Below are 12,434 nucleotides of genomic sequence, written 5' to 3'. Positions count from 1 at the left end.
CTTGGCTGAGAACAAAGTGATCTATAGAGGTAGTGCTGCCATAAATCCAATGTCCTGTTTGTTTTTGAAAGCTATTCATAAATTTAATGGCAAATTGTTTGCCTGTATATTTGACTGAAGCTTCAGACTGACAGGCTGTGGTCTCTTGTGTATTAGTTATTCAAGCTCTAGTCGGTAATCTGAGGAAGAGGAAAGTGATTGATTCACCTTCACAAAATTTGGCCACTTTTTGTTGCTTTTTAAAAATAACTTTGCTAAAGCAAAAAAAAAAAAAAGCCAAATATTTGTAGTGAATCATGGGACAGTCTTATTAACTTTTTGCTGGTGAGAAGAAAACTATTTTTGACACATTACAATATGTTATTTTTCTTTCATTTTTAATGATAGCTTTTTATTTTATTTTGTAGAGGTGATGTGACCTGTGACCTTTGTATTTTGAAGGCTAATTTCAAACAACAATGCTAACACAATAGAAATAGTATGTTGAGAAAAATAAATGAGGGCTGCACAGTGGCACAGTCAGTTGCACTGTTGACTTGCAGGAAGAAGCTTATGGGTTTGACTCCTGGGGTTTTTCTGCATGGAGTTTTCATGTTTTTCCTGTGAATGTATAGCGTCTCTCTTGGTGCTCTATGTTTCTCCTACGGTCCAAAAACATGACTGTTGGGTTAATTGGGCCGTCGAAAATGTCCTTATGTGTGAGTGACTGCTAAAGAGGCACAAATTGATGTGTTTTGTTTACAGCAAAAGGCATAAAAGCACATAGAAAAATACAAGTTTAATAAACATTTTAATTCTCCCCAAAATACACAACACAGCCAAAGTTGTACGCAAAATATGATTTAAAAACATAAAAACTGCCATGGAAATTAAGAAGGTTAAAGATCTATATAAAAATGTTTATGCTATATTTTTCTCTACATGATTGCATTTTTCCCAATATACTTTAAGACAGGCATACTTATTTATGTGTACAAAAAAACATTCTTAATTGTCTTGGTTTTTTGGCTCAAGGTAAATTTGAAATGGAGAGGGAAGCGGCAGAAATAGCTCTTTGTATGACAAGATTGTATCTCCTTACCCTGCAGCGCAGAGGGTAGACTGCTGCTCTGTCCTTACAGCTTCATACAAGATGTTTTTAAATATACAAATAAACTGATGCACAATGAAAACTGCAGAAAAATCTTAAAGCGTTAAAAACATCAGCAAAATGTATTAAAAAAATGTACTTTGAATAAATAAATAAAAAGCAAGAGATGGGGTATGCTTTGGACAGATAGCCAGTCCATCACAGGACAATTAAGGTTGAAAGCATACAGTCCTTTATTAGGGTGTTCAGTTGTACAGTACTTTAACTATTATTTATAATTTGCTTTTCCCCGATGTAAAGTTCATACATGATGTAAATGTTTTGCTTTGTAATCAAAGTAATCGGGTCATTTAGATTGCTCCGAGTTGAGTTTTTCATGCCAAGTGACTGACAATTTCAGGCTGAGACAATGAACGCTGCTCAGGCCCTTGAAACGGGGCCCAGACGCACAGTACAGCTTACAGTGAAGATGCATCCTGCTCATCGCAAGAAGGTCCTAATGCATCCTCAAGGGCCCTCCACCTGCTCTCTGCTGCTACCGTCACCATGGAGATGAGCCTATTTCAGCGAAACGATAGGGTTAAATAAGTACACATTCAGTGGAGCATGAGCAGCGGCAACAACATGTAAACACTTGTTGGATACCAGGAACAACAGCATGCATGAAGAGGGACGGGATGTGATGCTTTGATATGCTTTTAAAACTTACATCTCTCTCCTTCTCCATTTAAAAAAAAAAAACAAGTTTTAGTAGCTGCTCTTTTGGGATACTAAATGGGACACAAATTGATGAAAAAGGGGACCAAAGAGCTGGTGGAGGAATGGTGTGAATGTAAAGGCTGAATAGAATTAAAGAATTAAGCAGCACTTGATATTCTTCAGGCCTCCAGAACCCATTAGAGAGGAGGGAAGATGGGGTGGGGGGAGCAGCCTTTCCTCTAAATTAGAGTAATGAGGAGTTTGGTACCCAAGAACAGAAGGAAGGAGTGGATTCTGGGATCAGGGCAGAAAACATATGATTTTTGATAGAGAGAAAGTGAGAGAGAGCAAAGAGTTGCAAAAAATCCCCCAGATTTTAATCGCAATTGTCTAATTGCCTGTATATGTTTCAGGAACAGTTTGCTGGAGAGTTGGTGTGCAGAATATGTTTGACAGAGTCAAGGTTTTTAAAGACGCAGGACCATAAACACAGCAGGCAGAGGTGGGAGGACAGCACTGGTGATAAGAGAAGAACGGATGAGAGGAGGATAGAAAGACGGAGAGAAAGTAAGGAGAAATTTGAATCACACATGGCAGCTATGATCCCAGCATGTGTCCATCTCTATCCCAACTAGACCACCCGCCTGGCCTCCAGGGAGCGCGTGTGTGTGTGACTGACAAGCTTGGGCTTTGGTCAGCAAGCACACACTAGTGGATGTGTGCTTCAGTGCAACCACTATGTGTCTGTGGGTGTGTGTGTGCGTGAACACTCTCAGCAGGGGTGAAAGCACATGGGATGAAGGGCACATGCGGCTAAACACATATTTAGTCATAAAACAGTCTCTCAGCAGAGGTTTTTCCCAGAAGCTGTTTCAGATTTGTGTCGTTAAAGGAGAGCAAGGCTGCACTGTTTCTGAGAACTAACTGCAAACAAGAGGCTGAATGCAGTTCCAGCTAAATCATCAATGTTACCCCTGACCTGGAGGAGATTATCTTCATCATCCTGCTAGGAATGTAGAAACTAAACAAAAAAAACCCCCAATAATAACAATAAAAAGTTTGATTATTCTTTCAAATAAATTTCAAATATCATTGGTTGTTTTGTCAGGAAGATACTTACAGATATACACTGCACAAAATATATGTATATGTACATTTATAATGCTTATAAGGTAGAAATACAAAGTGTTTATATCCTTTTTCTGAAGGAATCAAATATTAATATTTGATTAATATTAACAAATATTGCAATAATAACAAATATCATTGTGCAAAATACACTGCACAAAATATATGTATATGTACCTTTATAATGCTTATAAGGTAGAAATACATAGTGTTTCTATCCTTTTTCTGAAGGAATCAAGTATGAAACAACTTTAGAGTGATGATAATCAGTATTCACTTCACTTTTGAGATGAAGAAACAAACCCTAAATACACCCATCTTTCAAAACCTTTCATTTATTTTCAGTTTCATCTACACCTCCCTCTTTTCAGGCCCTCTTAAAACGCAGCTCAGACTTTTAAAATAAAAAAATATATTTTTGTTTTTAAGTTACATCATCTCCTATTAAAACTATTGTAATTTTTAGTTGTGAAGACCTGTTTCTCCTCCTTCACAATTTTCCTCAAAGTGTTTGCTGGCTGAATAAACTTGGGTCTTCCTTGTATTGCTTTGTCTGTCACAGCTCCAGTGAATTCAAACCTTTAAATTATTGCTCTGTCTGTAGAAATAGGCATGTGGAGGCAAGTTGTTATTTTTTCTGTAAGTGTTACCTGATACACTTTTGCATGTTTTTGTCTTTCTAATTTTGTGGCTAAATGAAATGGGCCTCATCACAGGTATACTTCAAGGAAACGGAAAGTCTCGGGTCTCTGTTAAAGTTTGAAACACGTAACACTTATTTCAATCACATTCATTTAACCACCAGGAGTAGAATATGATTGAATATAACATAATTTAAATTTCATTTCTCGTTTCAGTGGCTATGGTAAAATACTGCTTGGCGGTTTTGACCGAAAACGGTAAACATAAATAGAATGAAAACAATTTGACTGCAAAACAATATAACAGGGTAGAGTTCAATGCTGCAAGCGATAATTTAGGTTCTACAGATAGAGGTGAAAACATTCCTGCATTGGTTACAAATATCAGATTTGTTGCACAGCTATTCTGACTAAATTCAAACAGTAGTAGCATTTTCCGTCTGCAAAATATTTTAGGGTAAGAGTGCCACTAGTTGTGACACTGTTGATTGGGTTTAGAACAATTGATTTATTCATTAACTTGAGATTATTTTTTTTTTACTTGTTTGATGAATGTGTTTAGATTCAAATTAGATTTGTTTTTGTTTGGGATACTGTTACAGCAATAAAACTACAAAACTTATTTTGAGTTTCTTTTTTTTTTAGAACATATTTACCAAGTGTGCCAATCTGTGATCAAGATGCTCTGTTTTCAGACAGAATAAAATGTGAATGCTGCTCCAATACCAATCAGGTTCCTAGTGTACCATCCATTAAAAATGTAAAGAAATACAAAAAAAAAACCCCAAACTTGTAGTTTATAAAATAATTATGTAGAAAAAAAACATGTTGAATCTGTTTAAACTCTTGATCTGATGAAAGTTTTACAAATATTTGCATTTCAAACTAGATCACACCCACACAGTAAGCAGAGCTTCAAAATGCAAGATACTTACGATATTTATGAATATGACATTTGAACTCAAACATACTTTCCATTAGCTGGTCAAAGCTTTATAGATATTATTCAAGGAGAACATTAACCTTTTGATAAATTGTATGTTTTATTTCTTTGTCTCGTTCTCCTGATTCTTGTTTTTGCATTTTGAAACTCTACTTAAAACCTGGTTCTGATCCATGAAACAGGATAGTGTGGATTAAAACAAATTAAAATGTCTAAACAGATTTTTTTGACTAAAGTTTTAAAGGTTGTTAAATATCAAGACAAACTCCTTATCAAAGTACATTGGCAACTGAATTATTTATTGTTTGACTTGGTAGAGGGCTGCACAGTGGCGCAGTTGGTAGCACTGTTGCCTTGCAGCAAGAAGGTCCTGGGTTCGATTCCCGGCCGGGGTCTTTCTGCATGGAGTTTGCATGTTCTCCCTGTGCATGCGTGGGTTCTCTCCGGGTACTCCGGCTTCCTCCCATAGTCCAAAAACATGACTGTCAGGTCAATTGGTTTCTCTAAATTCTCCCTAGGTGTGGGTGTGTGTGTGCATGGTTGTTTGTCCTGTATGTCTCTGTGTTGCCCTGCGACAGACTGGCGACCTGTCCAGGGTGTACCCCGCCTCTCGCCCGGAACGTAGCTGGAGATGGGCACCAGCAACCCTCCCGACCCCATTAGGGACAAGGGTGAACAGAAAATGGATGGATGGATGGATGACTTGGTAGAATCATATAACTAAAGAATCATATTTCATATATGTAGTAAATACTGATAACGATAATGTAAATAAATAAATTTGTTTTAGTTTAAATTTCCTTTCTAATGTAAAGTTGTCTGTGTAAATGATGTACATCTGAAGAACATAATTATTGCTTTTTTGCATAATCCACTGATGAGAAGCATGTCATAAACCTATTAGACACAATTAAGGATGCATATCATCTCTTTGTCTGCACACATTTGTCAGGGATTCTCCTGATTAATTTCTCACTCTGTGCAAGGACACGTTCATGTAATTACTTGTCAACGAGCAATTAAAGATGTAGTTAGGATCACTTAGGGTTTGTTACGCACAAAAAGTGATACAGTGATCAGGTGCGCTGACTGTCTGTCTTTTCTCCTGTATTTGCTTCATAAAGTGGTGGTATTAACCAGATTTTAGGACAAAAAGCAGCTTTATATATTGTTAAATTTGGAGTAAGCACATTGATATGAATTAAGCCTTTCCATGAATATGGATAGATATACTTTATGATTTGAGTCTTTGGTGCTATTCTTTTGTAGTGAGCAAGCATGTGGTGACAGTGGATAGCAAACTCTCCTTTAAAAATAAGAAACCTCAAGCAGAACCTCAAATGACTGGGGATGACAGAGTAGAAAATACCAAAGCACTGGTCCTGGTTATTGGCAGCAATAGTTCAGCCGTAGGCCTTTCCACAGGAAGGTGTCACAGCTAAACAGAAACACAAGTCATAATTGAGGAATAGTAGAAGCATAGGCTTTGATGTATTCACACAATGACATTTACCAATAGCCCTGACAGTTTCTGAACTTGACTTCTACTTGTTCCCAGCACGTCTTCGAGTTGTTATTTTTATGTTCCCTGACATGTTTTTAAGATCTTTCACTTCCCTTTCACCTGTGGCTTCACTGTGATCAAAGAAAAAAAAAAAAACACAGAGAAAGGACAATTATATTAACTATCCAGACAAATTGCTGCTATTAGTAAAAAGGTTCTGACAGCAGACTTTAACGAGATTTAAATAATGAACCACAGAGTAACAACTTGGCTGAGAAATGTCATCCTCCTTTTTTCAGTCAGTTTTTTTAGTCTTTTAGCACTAAAGGTACTAATTGGCTTAACTTTTCTATTTAAGGCATATTTCATTCTTCTTTGTAGCCATTTTCTCTGGCGTGCTTATTCAAAAACTTCATAGGGAATCTTTTTGATATGCAAATCCTCACAAAGCAACCATGAGCAAATCATCCAAAGAGAAGCAACATTTGAAAAATAAGCAATATATATGCAGTACTATTTTTATTGTCTTTTGTCAACATTTTCTTTTCTAATTATAACATATTAAAAGTTCATTTTGTCAGTTCTTTCAGATTTGAGCTGTCTGTTTTGATAGCACATAGAGATTTTCACTCATGTGCTCTTCCAATTCAAACAAAAGGAGCTCAACTGGTGTCAAAAACCAAATGCTCTGAAAATGGTTTGCAGTGATTTGGATATACATTTTTATGAGTCATAGGATTAAATGTGCCAGTGACAAATAAATCAGATTTTTTTTAATCATCCGAATGAAAACAGCAAAACAATAAAAAGTATGGTGTTTTCCATATATCTCATGTTTAAAATTAATTTTTTCCCCCTTTCATAATTAAATATTAACATGAAGAGTTCTTTTTTTACTCACAGAGGACACATGGAAACACTGAAACCGAAAATGCCCTATGTGTCAGTCTCTGATGGCTGATTTTAATGTTCCTTCTCTGTGGGTGTGTGAAATTCACACATGCGAACGCACCTCCTGCCCACCGAGAAGGGAGCCATCTGACCTTTTGCTTGTGCCGTTTTTAATGAAGACTCTGTCATTTGGTGTTTCTATGACTGCACTCTCGAAACCCTCCTCTTTGTTCTCCTGAGCAGACTGATTTGATCCCATTGGCTAGTGGTAATGAGCTGGATTCCTAAAAAATTGGCCTGCCTATCAGACCAGCGAGCTTTAACAGGTGGTCTTAGGTGTCAATGTTGTGGAGGAGGAACTAAATATCAACAGTGACATCTACTGGTCTAAAGGGAAACTGTTGGATTCACCAAGAAAGGACGCGTTTGTTGCACATTACAGTGCGCTTGTTTAAACAGATTTTCTCTCCTTTTACTTTTTAAGGAGTAAAAAGGAACAGATGAACTCATGTTCATTCATGTTTATTGGAATAAATATGAGTTCATTCCAATAAAGTCATGTTATTGAAATGAACTCAGCTCAGCTTTAAAAAGTCATCTCAGTGATAACTGTTGGATGATGGAGTTTTATCTTAATGCTTCTCTGAAGGGACTTGAATTTGGTTTTAATAGTCTGATATTTTAACCAAGTTTTATTTTGATTTATTTGTCTTCAAACCCTGTTTTGAAGACAGAAATCACAGCTCAGCTTCTGATTTCATTGTTTAGCTTCTGCTAGGTGCCAGAAATGTGTATTATCACAGTTCTGAACATCAGAAATGGACTTTAAAAGAACCCAGAATGCATTGCATGGTGGGGCTTCATATTTTAGCTTCTAGTTCAGCTGTTTTTGCTGCAACCCCTAACAAACCATATACTGTTTTCATTAAAATGAACTCCTCTATCAAACTACACTGCCTGGCCAAAAAAAAAGTCGCCACCAAAAAATGGTCACACTCTCTAATATTTTGTTGGACCGCCTGTAGCTTTGATTACAGCCCGCATTCGCTGTGGCATTGTTTCAATAAGCTTCTGCAGTGTCACAAGATTTATTTCCATCCAGTGTTGCATTAATCTTTCACCAAGATCTTGTATTGATGATGGGAGAGTCTGACCACTGCGCAAAGCCTTCTCCAGCACATCCCAAAGATTCTCAATGGGGTTAAGGTCTGGACTCTGTGGTGGCCAATCCATGTGTGAAAAAGATGTCTCATGCTCCCTGAACCACTCTTTCACAATGTGAGCCCGATGAATCCTGGCATTGTCATCTTGGAATATGCCCGTTCCATTTGGGAAGACAAAATCCATTGATGGAATAACCTGGTCATTCAGTATATTCAGGTAGTGAGCTGACCTCATTCTTTGGGCACACAATGTTGCTGAACCTAGACCTGACCAACTGCAGCAACCCCAGATCATAGCACTGCCCCCACAGGCTTGTACAGTAGGCACTAGGCATGATGGGCGCATCACTTCACCTGCCTCTCTTCTTACCCTGATGCACCCATCACTCTGGGACAGGGTAAATCTGGACTCATCAGACCACATGACCCTCTTCCATTCCTCCAGAGTCCAATCTTTATGCTCGCTAGCAAACTGAAGCCTTTTTTTTTGGTTAGCCTTACTGATTAGAGGTTTTCTTACGGCTACACAGCTGTTCAATCCCAACCCCTTGAGTTCCCTTCGCATTGTACGTGTGGAAATGCTTTTGCATTCACAATTAAACATACTCCTGAGTTCTGCTGTTGTTTTTCTTCGATTTGATTTGACCAAACATCTAAGTAATCGCCGATCACGATCATTCAGGATTTTTTTCCGACCACATTTCTTCCTGGAAGACGATGGTTCCCCACCATCCTTCCAGTTTTTAATGATGCGTTGGACAGTTCTTAACCCAATTCTAGTAGTTTCTGCAATCTCCTTAGATGTTTTCTCTGCTTGATGCATGCCAATGATTTGACCCTTCTTAAACAGACTAACGTCTTTTCCACGACCACAGGATGTGTCTTTTGCCATGGTTGTTTAAGAAATGAGGAGTTACTCATTGCATCAGCTGGGGTTAAATAACTTGTTGCCAGCTGAAAGATAATCGCCTATGCAGTACTTATCCAATAGGAGGCCTGTACCTATTTGCTTAGTTAAATCCAGGTGGCGACTTTTTTTTTGGCCAGGCAGTGTATATTATATATATATATATATATATATATATATATATATATATATATATATATATATATATATATATATATATATATAACAGTAAAAAAAAAAAAAAAAAAAATATATATATATATATATATATATATATATATATATATATATATATATATATATATATATATATATATATATAAAGATTGCTTATTTCTTTCTGACCAAAATGAGGTAAAGAAAAAATTTGATGATTCAATCGAAATAAAGCTCTTTTTGTCCGATTAACACACATTAAAGTTATAGAAACAACTAATATGAATTATCTCAATAAACTCCTTTGATCACTTTTATAATCATGCAGTAAATGTGACCAGCATTTGGAAAATTAATCATAACAGTAATTTTTCTTCTAATAACTTTGTTCAAACCGTGTTTTTGAGACTCATAAAGTATGACATGATTGTCTTTCCGAATCAAATCTTTATTTAATTTGAGCCAAAAATCTTCACAAACTAAACTGTAAAGTTTCCAGTTTGAGCAAAAATCCATCTACAACCTTAAGTAGCAAATGAATCTTGTGGACCTGCTGAGCCTTGTGGTCAGAACCTGCGTGCTGAACCGCTCAGAGCGCCCGCATCAATTTCCTCTGCCACACTAAGCCCAAAGCGCTCCACTCAGCAGGGCTGCCTGCCGGCCTGGGGAAATCTAAACACAATCCCTCAGAATCAAATGAACCAAACTGCAAACACACTCAGTTCTATCGAAGCAGAGACGAGCTCGGCACAGAAGTTTGCCGTGAAGAAAATGAAAATACGTCGCCCCCTTGTGGCGTGAGAGCAGATTACCTGGCATTAGCGATACTGAGCAGCAGTTTGGAGGTTTGTTCTGAAAGATCCGAAGGCACCAGAACCTCCACTGGGTTTATCCTCAGGATACGGCTCTCCAGCTCGGAGCGAGACGGACCATCAGGAAAACAGTCCAGCAACACGTCTCCAGTACTGGGCTGGACCGCCTGATGCACAAGATACAAGCACAGGAACAGAAAAATGAGAAAACAAAAGATTAGAGGGTAAAGAGGTAGTTTGATCACTCAGTTCACATTAGATTAGACATTTTTAAATGTGCATACAAATGATTCTCCTTCCAACTTTGTTTAAATAAAGATGAACATTTTTTTTTTTAAATGTTGTCTTTAAAATCTATCTTTATGACAATATGGTAAATTTATTTATTCCTTAATCCAGACAAACATACAAAAAATATTTCTATAAGAGATTTTTCTCAAACATATTCACATTTTTTTTCTTACAAATTTCTGGCATCAGAGAATATTTCAGTACTCATATCGGAATGTTATGCCTTTAATCGAGGAAAATATTCATTTTATCTTGATAATTTATTATATTTTAACAAAGAATATTAAATACGTTTTTGGCAGATATTTACTCATTCATAATCTTAATCTACGATGGCCCTAATACTCTGTTATGGATTGAATATAACAAACATGACAATTCATATTTTAGAAAACTTATCTCACACTTTGCACATCATAAACCTGTGCATGCATCATTGATAATTTTGATCAAATATCAATAACATCTGCCAAAAAAGACTCCAATATAAAATATCAGCACTGACCAACATTTCACATAAGTTTTAACAGATGAATTTGTTCTGAAAATATCTCACTTAAACAGAGGAGAAGATGTAATCAGCTACAGAACCTCTTTAGGTGGAAAGTATTGTCTTACAACATGAGGCAGCCAGACACTCTCAACCCTGTTGACAAATAACCACAGATCTTCTCACGGTTTATCTGGTTCAGATACAGAATAACAGCTAAAAAAAACTATTTCCCTTCAGGTATTTCTTAAAATCTTCTAGATTTCAGATACATTCAGTATCGGTGTGCTTCATATTGTTGACCTGAATACAACGTTGCTTGGTTTCAGCTGTAGTTTATGTTTATCAGACTCACCACCACCCCCACGGAGAGCTGCTTCTTCACTTTGTCCCAGTTCTCACTGATGCACAGCAGGAAGCTGTCAGGAGGGTCCGACACCACGTCAGCACAGCCCCCCTCCTCCACATCTGCCACTCTGCAGACCGGGTTTACGTCTGGAAATAATACCTCGTCAAGGACATCAAGGGATGAAAAAGCTATTTTAGGGGCATGTAAGGACAGAAAATGTCCGTAAGGATACCCTCTCCCACCAGAGTGGACATGGTGTACAAGGCGCTGAGCTGACGGCTGAACAGAGCGCTTCTGTTGGTCCCTGACGCCTTCAGCGCAGATGTTTCTGTCTGTTTCACAACACCAACCTAAAAATGACAGACAGAAGTGACGAGACAATATCTGTCTCTGCTAACAGAGTGGAAGGGAGAGGAGATGCAGAATCTAACAATTATCTGGTACCTTGTGTCCATGAGACACCAGGCGCCTGACGTGAACAAACAGGCGATGAGTCGGGATGCTGCACGTCATGAAGTTATGATCCAGGTGACAAGTTATGTTCAGCTCTTTTGCAGCAATCTGTTCAAATGCAAAAGTTTCTAAATTATTATTTGGTCTAAATCTGGAGCAAAGATGTTTTCTCTCCTCCCCCAGTACTAGGAAATGGGGAGTGTGTAATTTCAAAAAGAATACTTTCTTTTGCAAAGTAGCAGATAAACTGGAGCTATGATTACATCTGATTATTTAAGCAAGTTCGGGTTTTTACCTCTGCATCTTCTCCAAAGAACCTGTATTTGTAGCCACACTCCACTGCCAACAGGACATCCTTTTGTTGCTGTTTCAGCTCCAGGACCTGCTGCTCCAGGGGGGTGTATGTGCTTCTGGAGCGTCTGCAGGGGGCGCTGGAATCCGACGGCGACTCTGCAACCTCGGCTCCCTCCCTTCCTCCTGACTTTGTGATCTTAGACAAGCAAAATCCCTGCAGAGGAAGAAAATATACTTTAACAGGAATAACTTTCCTGTTAAAGTAGTTTCCAGACAATGTGCAGACGCTTTCGCAGCCATTTACATATATAGGTGAACTGTGACATCCTGTGTAAAACGCCTGTCTTTGCAGTTGCCATACATGGAATGCATTTCCTGTACTTGCCTGTGCTGTTGAACACCTGTGCTTTGAAGAGAATAAATATTGAAGGTTTGCAAGCTCTCGTTGGAGTTAGCCTAAACAGCAAACAACAGTCTGACAAGCTTCTCTCTTTTTGCTAAAGACAAGTCTTTATGTCCTTGTGATCTTTTCAGAGTTTATGTGAAGAATAAACTTAACAATCACTGTTTGCTTGATGACGCAAGCCTGGCTTTACTTGACCCCATCTGAAAGAGTTAGAAGT

The 12,434-nt window shown here is 37.8% G+C and overlaps 1 protein-coding gene across 1 annotated transcript; it reads right to left on the bottom strand.

Moving 5' to 3' along the window:
- Window positions 1–512: 512 nt before the first annotated feature.
- Window positions 513–12,183, bottom strand: LOC114154443 (DNA mismatch repair protein Msh3-like). Its single transcript, XM_028033541.1, has 7 exons — window positions 12,130–12,183; window positions 11,813–12,025; window positions 11,509–11,625; window positions 11,297–11,414; window positions 11,071–11,210; window positions 9,935–10,101; window positions 513–1,648 (listed from the first exon to the last, which is right to left on the bottom strand). Exons 1-7 carry the CDS (start codon window positions 12,181–12,183, stop codon window positions 1,549–1,551), a joined length of 909 nt encoding a protein of 302 aa, XP_027889342.1. The 3' UTR covers window positions 513–1,548.
- Window positions 12,184–12,434: the final 251 nt, after the last annotated feature.

This window comes from Xiphophorus couchianus, chromosome 12 (genome assembly GCF_001444195.1).
Source record: "Xiphophorus couchianus chromosome 12, X_couchianus-1.0, whole genome shotgun sequence".
In the NCBI taxonomy this organism is placed as follows: Eukaryota; Metazoa; Chordata; class Actinopteri; order Cyprinodontiformes; family Poeciliidae; genus Xiphophorus; species Xiphophorus couchianus.
This window is presented reverse-complemented; position numbering and strand designations above follow the sequence as displayed.